The sequence below is a fragment of the Eucalyptus grandis genome, chromosome 1 (genome assembly GCF_016545825.1).
Source record: "Eucalyptus grandis isolate ANBG69807.140 chromosome 1, ASM1654582v1, whole genome shotgun sequence".
Classification (NCBI taxonomy): domain Eukaryota; kingdom Viridiplantae; phylum Streptophyta; class Magnoliopsida; order Myrtales; family Myrtaceae; genus Eucalyptus; species Eucalyptus grandis.
This window is the reverse complement of record NC_052612.1, coordinates 52362698-52375930: the sequence shown is the minus strand read 5'-3', so window position 1 is coordinate 52375930 and position 13233 is coordinate 52362698. Positions and strand designations below refer to the sequence as shown.

The window sequence follows — 13233 nt, the reverse complement described above, 5'->3', positions numbered from 1 at the left end:
ACATGCGTGTGGGGTCACTATTACATCGAACTTTGGGTTTCTAGCGAAATCTGTATTTCTCTGATTCTTGTCCGGATCGGAGTTCACATGAACCGGTCAATCATGAGGATGAGTTCTACGTGAATTTTACATGGATCTTGGCAATTAATGGCTGTAGAATCGTCTGTTAATGAACTCGCGTACGCAGAATGCGGAGTCAAACTTTAACCGGTAATGTCGACAGTATCAAAATGACAAAATGAGGAAAGGCCACGTGCGTATCGTGGATATAATCATTTAGAGAAAATCCTAAGCCGTTTGAAGAGGTACATTAGGACAACAAGAACTTATAAATCTGACGACGGCTAATGGGCTCCGGTGTCATTGATCTACCTGACCTACCTTTAGCTGTCCAGTCTCTGACCCTATTGATTGAGCTATTATATCTTATTGGATATAGACAAGTTAACGTCTGGCTTGAATTGTTGGACTGTCCAAGTATGCCTTTCATAAAATATAGTACAATGATCCAGATAAGACTGGGCTCATTAAAACAAAGGTGGCTCGCAACCACCTCCGAGAGCGAGAGAGAGAGAGAGAGAGAGAGAGAGCAGTATTAGTGAAAATAAAATGGATTAGATACTGAATATCCTGTATCTGTCATTACAACATTGGAGTATGGTATAACCTACGGCAACTCTTCCACCGCGAGAGCACGACAGAATTAACTGAATAGTCATCAACCCAGAACTCTTTCACAGACTATAATGTTATAGCTCAAAATGAACCTCTGAAAGATCCAGCGATGAACATCCACCCACAACATCAGACCGTGTTCATCACCCGCAACGTCAGAACGAGGAACGGTGATATCAACAATCTATGTTCGCCGAATTTCCTGGCCAAAATGAATTCGGGTGCGCCTTAATTGCCACTTTTCGAATTTCTGAAATGTTCATCAGTACCCTAGCGTCATGGTGATACCCATTTAAAAACTGTTCAAATGTCAATGTCTTCTAACTCATCACGGCTACTCAAAGGGGAATCATCCGCATGCTCGATTCAGGAAAAAGAAATCTCAACAGCATTGAATCCAGCTCCAAATCGGATGTCACGTCAACATTTTGTGATTAGTGCGATTGGCTTCTTTCAAACAATCACTTCCTTACGTCCCGATTTCTTCAAGCTTCCTCAGGACTTGCCTTGTATTTGGCCTTAAAGAAGGAGATGGAGAGCAACATGCCATAGCCAGTTGAAAAAAATTCAGAATGTGTTCCTCTGCAACTGCACTTATTTCACCACAGCTGTCCGCAAGGAGGATGTCTGGATGGTATAGTTCTGAGATCCTACGATCAAGGATCGCCCTTCTAACATAATTTGGCAGATGTGATTCTTCATCAGGGGATGCTTTCTCATTCATCGGGTTTTTCCCTGTAATGAGTTCAAGAAAAATGACCCCAAGACTGTATATATCAGTTTCTTCGCTAACATCTCTCATTTTGATCAGCTCAGGAGCTTTGTATCCCTCTGCTGCTGCAATTTCGAGCATTTGTTGACCAGTTTCTGGAATAAGGAGTATATGCAGGCCATAATCGGAGATGTATGGTCGGTTGTTTCGATCTAAAAGTATGTTCTTGGACTTCAGATTTCCATGGATCATGGGTCTTTGCAAACCTGTGTGAAGATGATCCAGTCCTTTGGCTAAGCCAACAGAAATTCCATATATGACTGCCCAATTGCGACACCCACCATTCGTATCTGCCATATCAACACAATTTGTCTCAACTTAATATGGAATAAAAAGCTAAACAACATGGAGACAACAAAATGTAAGCATTCAGATTGTCAAGATTCGACTTTAAGAAAGCTAAAACTTCGGACTGTCTCTCTATACTCGGAACATTCCATTAAAATTAAGAGCGTAAGAAAAGGCAAACAAATTTGATCAACTACGAAATGGGAAACGAGAGCGGTCATAGCTTCTCTTCAGAACGCAAAGAGAAGCTGCTACTCAACTGAATAATTCATCCAACTGAATAATTTGGAATTGGATTTTCTCGACAGATGGGACGGGACGTGCAGAAGCAATTCCCTAGAAGGAAGGCAACAATGCATCAAACGGGAAAAGCAACGCCTGCATTGTCGCTACTCGACACGGACAAACAACGCCGGATCAATCATCCAGACACGGCTAACCTATGCAAGACATATCTACAGCGATGGATCAACGGACACTTTTTCCGGGACCACTACACATGAAAAGTTTTAACTTTGCCATTATTTAACCGAATTCCATTTTCTTCTTGATTAAACACTTGATCTCAAGAAGTCTCCATGAAGAAAGCCGAAGCAACCTTTCAGTATGGTCACCCAGAAACTCGAGAGAATGCAGGTCACAGAGAGGGAGAGAGAGAGAAAAGAGAGGTAAATTTGCTCCTACTTTTCCTGCATTTTTCTCAGCAACCAAAAGCAAGCAAGAGAAAGAGGAAACCGAAAAGTCAAGAGTGAAACTGAAGTTGAATTACCTCGAATGAAATCTGCTAAGTTCCCGCGCCCGTAGAAAGGATGAACGAGCAGCTTCTCGCCTCTGGGACCTCCGTAAAACCCCAAGAGGGGCACCAAATTAGGGCTCCTCACCCTCCCCAAACACCGAACCGCGGCGCCGAACTCATCCTTCCTCGCGGCACAGACCGGCCTCAGGAACCTCAGCAGCTTCACCGAGCCGCTCCTCTGCAGCATCGCCTTGTACAGCGTGCCGTAGCCCGACTTCCCGATCACCTCGCCGGGCGCTTCCAAGATGTCGCATATCGTCAGGTCCTCGCCTCCTTGGAACGCGACCAGGTCTTCCGACGGGCACGGCGGCTCGCGACCCCCCTCGCCTTCGAGTTTGCGATCCGGGGCCTCGACGTCGGCGGCGGTTCTGCGCCTGGACGATGCTCTGTGACAAATGTAGACGGAGAGCGAGAGGATGACGAGGAGAGCGGCGGCGGTCAGCGCGAGAATGAGGGTGAGGAAGTGGTTGGATGTCATTTCGTGGGTGGGCAATGTGGATGGAGAAAACTCTCACTGTGCAGCAAAAGTCAAAAGCTTTTCAGTCGAGGCTTCCTGGTCTTGGTGCGGGAATTGCGGGTTTAGGAGAGGACTGAAAAATGTCTTTGGATCTGCTGAGAAAACAGGAACCCGGGAATGGTGAGAGAGAGAGAAAGAGAGAGAGAATCTAGAGATAGGTGGAGACAAAAAGATGAAGGTGAAAAAGAACTTTGTGTGGGGCTGTGGAACCCAAGATTCTGGAAATCGCAGCTGCTTCTGCTTCCATTCTCAGACAAGACATGTCCAGCCCAAAAAAGGACATCAACCCACTAGCCAGAGAAACAACAACAAGAAAACCCAGAAATGCATTATTTGCACAGTGACAGAGAGACACACACACGTCTGCTTTCTTCTTCTTCTTCTTCTTCTATGGGTACGACAGATCTCCAGCTTGCTCTGTTTAATTCACACGCTTTCTTTCCCTGCTCTGCCTCCCGCTTCCTCGACCAATAATGACTACTCTCGCATCGGTCATAACTCATAACCCTCCTCCGCCAAGAATGGAATTGGAATCTCGTGGCGAAGAAGAGAAAGCTCGGACCCCTTCTTATTTACACTGACATGCCCGTCGAGTGCTTTAACAAACATCCTCACGCCCTGTTCTACCCCCAAAACCTGTCTGACAACAATCGGTCAACTTCTAATTTTGAGAATTTCTCTCTCACGGCCGCCATGCGGGTGGTTCTGATCATGATATTCCACCGAGTACTCGGCACCTTAAATAACTTCACCTTAATATCCTCCATTAGAAAAAAGAAAGTACAACAAGACAAATGATTTTATTCATAAATTTTTAATTTTTCTAACGCGATCTTTGAATTTTAACTTGACGTATCTTTTAATATTTAAATTTTTAATTTATTCAATATAATCTATAATTCAATATAATTCCTCAACTATATAGAAATATTATATATTATTATTTTTTGTTGATTCGAATTCATAATTAAATTGAATTTGTACTAAAAATTAAAGATAATATTGAATAAATGAAAATTTTAGAAATTTCATTGACCAAAGTAAAAAGTTCAGAAATTACATTGTAATTTGGCTCAAGATTATTTTCTCAAAATCTAGAGAGAGAGAGAGAGAGAGACGGCTGTCAGTGATATTTCCCTCTTCTCAAAGATTTTGCTGAGGACAAATGTAGATATGTTCATCAGATGGAGGGGGAAAAGAAAGTGGGCCACAACTTTATGATCGCCCACGTGGAGGCCCACAAGCTGGATCGCGCTGGACTGGAAAAAGGCCCGATTACAGCAGTCCCCACGATTGCTTCTCGGGGGTGGGGGGGCCCACCAACAGCTCCCTTATTTGCGCCGCAAATTTTCTCTGGGATTGCATTGGAAATAATCTCCTCTAGGGTACTACGGTCTAGACCTCACCTACAAATGGAATCCCGAGAAATTTGCCCAAGAAAGAGAAACACACTATGTCTGTATCCACATGAACCTTAAGTACATCGGCCATTTCCAGTGGCCGGAAACAAGCAAAGGCTCTAATTTTAGGGTCGCCGCTTTTGCCGCTCCTCATTTCCCTTTGACACTCCCTTTTATAGTATACTGACTATATTATCTCTTATTTCTTTTCATGTTGCACTTTAAAGAGTCAAAATGTGAGGCTTATTTGGGATTTTTTTTTATTTGTTTCTTCTTTTTCTTCCACTTTCATTTTTCATTTTGGTGGTTTTATTGATTAGGGACTCTTGGATCTAATGATATCCGTGTCTCTCATGATGATTCCTTTTTTAGTCCACTTTCATTTTTCATCTAGATGGTTATACTTCTCATGTTTAGGTCTTTGCATATGTTGCCCTGATCATTCTGTTCCGATTATTAGAAATTATTGCAATAATTTAAGAATTAACGCAGAGAATTATATCTCGAGGAAGCTCGTGCCGGCATATGGGTGATTTTACCAGACATGCCAAGGGTTTGTGAGAGCCGATGGTGAGGTAGAGAAGAAGCTCGTGAGGCTTTGTAAGATTGCCCAATTGTTGTTGTGCATGGAGGTGTATGAGGAGGAAGATCAAGAAGGTCAGTAATATGCTTCAACAAAAGTGAGAACAAGAAAAAGGAAAGCGGAAGAAAAAAAGAATAAATGAATTCAAAAAAGAACTCCACATGGGTCCCACATTTGACTTTCTGGGGTACAACATTTAAAGGAGGACAAAATACGGGGTGATATGGTTAACACATTATAAAATAGAATGTTGGAACCAAATGAGATGGGAAAAAAGCATAAATAATAATTTTAAGCTTCGTTTGTTTTGTAAAAATGATTGATTTGTAATTTTTTTAAAAAATAATCATTTGTATTACTTGAAATAATTTGTCGATAATTTTTTTTATTAGTGAAAAATAACGTTCAATTATTTTTGTAAGCAATATAAATGATTATTTTCCGCAAAATAATTGACACCTTATGAATTTTCAAGTATGGTTTTAGAGGTAAAAGTGTAAAATCTCAGTCTACCCATGATGTGAAAATGGCCGAATTAGGTGATTACTAAAGGTATAAATGTACCGAAAATTCTAAAACTTGTCTGAAAATGTAATCAAATTCTGAAAGTTTCAAAATGTGCAATCTAGTCTTATTCATCACGAAAATATAATTGAATTTGAAAACTTGTTAATTTGGTATGATCAAAATTTTCAATTAACACATCCAATTTGACAAATGAGAAATACTAATAAATTTTTATTGCCTAAACTCAAAAAGTTATAGAAATTTGTTGCAATTTTTGAAAATTTTAAAATTTAATTGCACAACTTTCATCTCATTTTTGAAAAGAATGTTTTTCACATATATTTTTGGGAAAAGATCACATGCACTACATTCCAAAATTGCACGCGCACGTTTCGAACAAATACGACGCTGCCTCGATGTGGTCTCCTCCATATGAGCGCCGAGCATAAAAGGAGTGCGGATATCGACCATGAAAAAGTGCAGACTCTCTCTCTCTCTCTCCCTCCTCTTCGTGTCTTCTTTATAGAAGATGCCGCGGTCCATGCTCTGAAGCTCCTGCTCTGAGCGAACGCATTCTCTCAACGCCTGTTGGACTAGATAAAGCCCGCGCACGGATCATCTTTTGTTGTGTGTGTCCGGCGGTACCATGCACATGACATACCATCGAAGAACCCCGGACGAGCTAAGCCCGAATCAAAATCATGTTCAGAGAGAGGGGAAAAGAGGAACTCATCCGCCAGAAAATTCAAGCGGAAGTTACAAAAAGTTCCATGAACTTTCATTTTGTATACACTCGCATTCTGAACATATGAACATAATCTTGTAGTCAAGTTTGATTGTGCTGTAAGGATATTTGACAGCAGCTGTACTGGTACATTAGTTTTGTATTTGTTGTTTTAACAGAACTTCAGAACTCAAGATGCACATTGCTTGGCATAGGAAAGTGACTGCAATCTCCTTGTTGCATTTACATGGTATAAGCCAATAGGCTAAAGCATATTGACATGAAGCATATTCACATGCTTGTTAACCGTGGAATGCTTTCATTATCAGAAGAATATAAAGAGCAACCACATTTTCCAAGAAAGGGTGCTCTAGGGAATGTAATACATGGGATTTGGAAGCTTGAAGGAACGAATTGACATTGAAGAACCCAGTAGATCACTCCATTGGTCGCCAGAGTTCCCGAGAATCCTGTATCCCTCCCTCACCATTTCATCCCTCTTCTCCGACTTGTACACCACTGCTAGTTTGCTGTGATCCTCAGATGCTCTGCATCAATTTGGGCAAAATGATAATTCAGTATGGATAACTTAGGTGCGAGGTTTCCAGACCAGAGTAATAAAAGCTTTCAATCTAGAGTTTGATGCTGGAATCAAAAGAAAAGGTAGCCAAGATGCATCATGGATACTTGCAAAAACATTATCAAAGAAACAGACGATTTCTGGGACAGAAGTGGAACCCCGACAAATTATAGAAGAATTTCCTATGTTATCAAGGATCTACAATTAGACAACTACTCAACCATTGAATGAGATGAAGGTTGCTAGATTTCCTGAAGTATAAAGTAAGCTCATTCTCCATAAGCCCATATCCACACAAGTAATAGTCCACACTTCGTACATTTTGCAGAACTGGATTATCAGCATAATAAACTTTCCACAAGTGAAACTAGAACAAATTGGGATTATCATTAGGCCCACTGCCAGTATAAAATTTTTCTACACAATCATCGTTGGATGGATAACACATGTAATTACAAATAGTTGTGTAACTGAATTCGTCCATGTGCAATCCATCCAATGATAAATGTTTAAAAGAACTTCCTACACTGGCCTTAAGCCACTCGTTTGTTATTTTCACAACTAATAATACAAAGGTCATTACCTGGATGCAGATCAACCACCATAAGATGTGGAATCAAAAGTTTTTGGAAACCAATCGAAAATTAGCAAGAACCAGATGCATGAGCCTACACATGTTTCTATTACTAAGATCTCCATATCAAGTTATCAACTAGTCCAATCACAGTACTAGAGAATAGCAAGCAGTTCAACAGCCAATATGTGCATGAATTCTCCTTCAAAAAGAAATAGTATACACAACAATGATCTGACACACAACACACAATAAGCAGGCAGAAAATATGAGATATAAGGCATACAACTTCAGGAAAACCATATTTCCATGGATCTCTGCTCGATTTACTATTGCTCGAAATACCTAGAAATATACTTTCGTAAATCCACACTGGGTAACTGCATTAAAAAAACTAACATAAATGAAACTAAAATAGTCGAAGTATTAATATGAGAGAAGAAGATATTACGAACCTCACTATGAGCTTGTCCCAGTTCTGGAACCCTGCATTGATCAGGTTTTCAATAGTGACACTTCTTTGCTCTTCACTACGCCCAGTGAGCAAGGAAGACCTTGAAACCCAAGCCCAACACTAGCTCATAGAGCTTCAGACTTGGCTGTATCCCCAGTGCCTCCGCCTTGTCAACCCACTTGTCAAACTCGACCGGATCAAACACCTCCAAGCTACAATTTCAAGTTCCCACTAACAATCCCAATCAGAAATCAATCACTTCTCAGCAGGAAACAAGATAACATATTCAAGGATGAATAGTACACCAGATGCAAAAAAGACACTAGCTTTTCTATTTCTAAGTTTAGCTCTCTATCTTTTTGCCGAGAAACTGCGTTGAACTCCGATTATGCAGCCCTCCTTGCCCCCGAAATCTGGTCTAGACCTCCTCAATGTTCTATTTACACTAGAATGCAACTATTCCGCAAGAAAGGCACGAACTTTTTCGTTAAAAGCAGATGAATGTGATCATTATTCCGCATTAATTAATAGAAACGGGACAAAGGGGCAAAAACGAATTAAGAACAAAGACGAGAATGTTACCCGAAACCGTGCTCGGCGTAGTAAGGAAGATTGGAGAGCAGAGTCTCATCAATGTCGAAAATCCACACATCCTTCCCGTCCCCACTCAATTCCACGCTGCCCGCATAGACTGCGGCCTCCTTCGACACCCTATCGATATCGAAGCCGTACCCTTTGCCCATCATGTAGTCCCTCACGTAATCCGCACACTCCTGCGGGATCGTCTTCCACGGATTGACATTGTTGGCCTCGACAGCGAATCTCCAGCTGTCACACTGCAACCTGACCTGTTCTTCGTCGAGCTCCTTGGCGGTCGTGGGATATTCGATGATCAACGGGCGGGGAAGCCCGTGAGAAGTGGGGGTCTCTTCGGAGAAAGAGAGAGAAAGGAGGGAAAGGAGGAGGAAGAGTCTCCAGGGAAGCATAATGGGGGAGGGGAAATACAGAGGAATTCGTGAAAAAGACGTGATTTTGGACGAGGTATATGCGAAATGAGAAGCGGGTCTCCGCGTCGAAGATATATACGAAGGAAGAAGGAAGATGGGTCGGAAGGAATGTCCGTTTCTTGATGAGAAAGCCCAAGAAAACAGCGAATAGCGAATGCCCTGTTTCGGGTTCAGAGGAGATTGATGAGTTGAGTGTGGATTAAGGAAACTGTAGAGAGAGAGAGAGAGAGAGAGAGAGAGAGAGAGATGACTGAATTTGCAGTTTTTGAATCGATTGTTCAAAGCTCATACGAAAGTTTCTGTTTTTTGGAGTTGGAGAAGGAGAGGGAAGACGATGACGTGGAAACGATTCCTGTCCACCGGGGCCGAATTTCCGATGTGTCAACACGCCACTGGTTGCTTCTGAGGATATGATGTGTCAAAAGAGAAGTCGATTTTGATGCTACGATTATAAAATTATTGCCGACTTTTTCTTTTTAATGGTCATCTTAGAAATAAAAGACCACCGTCGAAACGAATGTCAAAACCATGTTGATGTAAGCGCGTATACAATATTCCCCCGGGAGATGAGATGAGATGAGAGACCGCGGAATATGCCCACGCGTGCTGAGTTTTTGACGTTGAAACCACGCTTCTCTGGAATTGTTTTAAGAAACACGGTTGCTTTTATCCCACGTTTAAACGGTCGGGTTTGGGATTAGTCAAAAATGGATTGCGCAAATCCAAACTGGCCGTGCCCGCGGCTTAGTGATCGGAAATTGGGGAGGTGGGTATGCTAGTATCATAACAAGAAAGACTGTAGCCGAAGTTACGTTAAATTGGCAATCTGAGAATGCTTTAGCCCAGAACAATGTTCTCAAGTCATTGGATAGTAAACTCATAAGCTCACAATTGTCCAAACTCGTTTAGATCATGTGTAGACTAGAAAGTTGATCAAATGGCTTTAGTCGTAAATAAGTTGCTCGAGACATTGCAGAAGAAACACAACGGATGGTATTTAGCAAATTGCCTCCACAGCATCACTTGGAAGACCAAACTTCAAAAATGGAGATATTGAGCTCCTCCAAGAAAAGGTTAAAAGATACAAAAAGTATTAAAAGTTACAGATCACGCTCATTTTAGAGTTAAAAGTTTTCATCGAATTATTATGTGACATTTGTTATTAAAACTTTAATGTGATTTGGAATTTTATTTATAAAATTAGTTAACGTGGACAATACTACGTGGCTTGATGATATTGCATCACCTCTGGCACTTAAAGTGATCACTTTGAACAAAATTTGGCACTTAAAGACATTGAAATAATCATTAATAAACTTGTTGCCATCCTTAACTTGACTAGCATTTGCAGCAAAAATTACAGAAAACCATTTTTTTTAGCAAATATTGTAGCAAACCAACATATCTAGCAAAAACTAAAGCAAACCAAGATTGAGAATATACAAATATGCAAGCGAAATTGTTACTCTCACAAGGAATGAGTTTCAATCTTCCTATTCCACAGAAAATTGTGGCAAACCTTTTGTTTCCAACAAAAATTGCAGCAAACTCACAACACAATTATACTTACAAATTACCCCAATACAAGTACATATTGCATTGATCTTCAACTATGGACGACTAAGAAATTTCTTCTCATTACTTACTTTACATTTGACAATAAAATAGGCTAAACAAGAGAAAAAAAACACTATCAACACTCGATAACACTTTCTTTTATTTTCATTCTTGAAATTTTCTTCTTCAAATGGTTGGCTAAAGATGTTAAAGCTTCATTCCATTTTGCATTATCGACATCGTCCAACTTGTCCATTAATGTAGTTGGAGGTTGATGTTGTCCTTCTACTAGCCCTACGATCACCTCTATTGTTCAACTTGAGAATTTCACAGTGACCCATTTCAAATATTTGCGTATTGAGCCCTCTCTAAACTTGGAGTACCCATGAAATCTTCTTCCAAGATTCAATTGAGTCCAAGATGTTCTTCTTGGACTTGATAATGCACAATAACAACAACCTTCACTTGCTTCTTTGGTTCGTTGAAATGAATTTTAGCTGATGTTAAACCTCTCGCTCTCTATTTGCAAGACCGAATTGTTAATGTTGGGGGCAAATCAAATTAGGGTGTGAATATCAGTTAAATGGCCAGTTAGGACATCAAATTTGGGTTTCTCTTTTAATTTGGTGATTAAGGATTCTTATTTGGGGGAAACCCAATAGATGTCGTTGTTTATGGTTTAGATGTTTGAACCATTTGGCAAGCCATGTCCACTGAAGAAATTAATAAAAAAAAGGTCACGTCAAATTTTCAGCAAAATAGATTGGAGTTGGCACTTAAAAGACTGTTTTTCTGAAAATTTGGCACTTAAGTGATTTAAAAAAAAAACTTTTGACATTAAAACGAGAGCTGTACACAATTTTTAACACTTTTGATGTCTTTTTGTCCCAAGAAAATAAGCTTGTTCCTCCAATAGAGGCTAGATCTTTCCCACCATGGAGACAATCCAAGCTAGAAGCATCTCCTCCAAGCTTTCTTCAAGTTTTGCATCCATCCTTGCAGAGGCTCCAAAAATTGAGAGAAATGATATTGTCCTTGTTGGGAATCAGATTGGAGAAATGGAGAAACAAAAGAAGAGCAGAGAAGGGAGACAGACAAGGCATGGAGAACCATATGAAGAAATCCCTCATTTATAGATGGTTTCAAACTCTCTAGAATCCTTTTTGAGAGATCAATACCATCTAAAGCTACCAGTCATTGCTACACTTGGCTCCACTAAGAAAAAAGTTGGCTCGTTTAGTTTTGAAACTAAAACAGAATCAAACCTTGAATTAGTTTCTTCCAATGACTCTTTGTCCATTGAATTGGAAACACCTGTTTCTATTAAATCTGCAATCATGATGGCAGACCCTCCACACATGGAATTTGATTCAGATCCATATGAGTCTGAAGTGGTTCATCTCCATGAACCAAACAATTTTGGTTCCTCTTTTTCAAAATCCTATTTTACTTCATATATGATTCCATACACTAAAAGGATATGTCTTCATTTTCATAGATGTTGAAGTTCAAACAGAGGCAACTTTCTCATATATAAGTACTTTAATGGGCTGAATAGTTTTCAAAATACTTCTTTGAGACCAAACACAAAGTAAGAAAGAAGAATGTTCTTGCAGATTCCTGTTTAGGCCCTAGGGATCCATGGCATTAATAACAAATGTATGTCATGAGGAGTTCAACAAGTACTTTTCCACCAAGTACATTCCAAAGAAAAGAAATGAAGCTCAAATGGCCCATCAAGACTTATCCACTAGAAATCCCAAAGTTAACTCAGTCCAATATCCTCTTTGATAATCTTCAAAATCTTTTATGGGATTATCATTCAAGATTTTCAAAAAATATGAAGGCTTGAATATTTGACCTAGAGGATTACATCCAGAGTATCCATTCTTCCATCCTTTGCCCTTTCACCGGATGAGGAATTCCCTGAAGAACTCAAATGGTTTAATTAGTATTTATTCAACTTGTATGACTTAGCCATTAAGTTTCCAACTTTCATAATGCCTTTTGTTGTTGGCAAAATCCTCTGGGGAAATGTTGAATATAAGCATTTTGGAGAACTACTTAATTGGTTCAAACCATTAACGGTGTGAAAATATATTTTCAAGTAATAGTCAAAGGCATGTAGACCTACTCCCGAACTGCATACGACCATTCTCTTCTATAGGCCATTAATATTTATTAGGCCTAACGGAGATATGGCCAAGACACCAGCAGAAGTTGGGACAACCACATACAAACCCTAAGCAGTCCAGAAAAACTTTTCAAGACCTTACCCTGTCAAATGGTATCATATCTTCGAGAATACCGAAAACTTCAAAGGGTCATCTGTCCAGATAATCGGGTTATTCCGACAAAGAATGGGCCAATTGATTCTTATAATGTTCATTGGGATCATTCTAGCGACTATCTTAGGACTAAACCGTTAATTCACCGGGCATTAGAAGAATATCCCATGGAGAATAATTCAGAGTTTGCTCGAGAACCTACATCATACTCACAGGAACCATGAAGAGGGCAATTATCTCAAGACCCTTATGATCATGATGGGTTACAGCTGGTGCTCAGCCTTGGTCTCAACAAAGATGCTCCATCATATTGTGAAACTAGCCCTAGCCAGCCAGGCCAACAGGACAAGCTACTAGGGGTGTGCATGGTCCGGGCGGGCGGTTCCCGACTTGGAACTGGAACCGCCCGCTAAGGACCGGTTTCGAAAAAATTGGAACCGGGATCCACCCGGGAACCGGACTGTCGGTCCGGTCCGGTTCCCCGGGTAGATCCATGGAACCGATATTGATG

The 13233-nt window shown here is 40.4% G+C and overlaps 2 protein-coding genes across 2 annotated transcripts; both read right to left on the bottom strand.

The window, feature by feature from the left end:
• Positions 1–595: 595 nt before the first annotated feature.
• On the bottom strand, positions 596–3753 carry LOC104449936 (putative kinase-like protein TMKL1). Its single transcript, XM_010064266.3, has 2 exons — positions 2505–3753; positions 596–1737 (listed from the first exon to the last, which is right to left on the bottom strand). The coding sequence occupies exons 1-2, from the start codon at positions 3007–3009 to the stop codon at positions 1145–1147; spliced, it is 1098 nt and encodes a 365-aa protein (XP_010062568.2). The 5' UTR covers positions 3010–3753; the 3' UTR covers positions 596–1144.
• Positions 3754–6347: 2594 nt separating this feature from the next.
• On the bottom strand, positions 6348–9279 carry LOC104449929 (acid phosphatase 1). The gene is given in 4 exon segments (XM_010064252.3): positions 6348–6810; positions 7872–7963; positions 7965–8082; positions 8453–9279. Coding segments are annotated over 4 exon segments (792 nt in total). The 5' UTR covers positions 8857–9279; the 3' UTR covers positions 6348–6632.
• Between the last annotated feature and the right edge of the window lie 3954 nt (positions 9280–13233).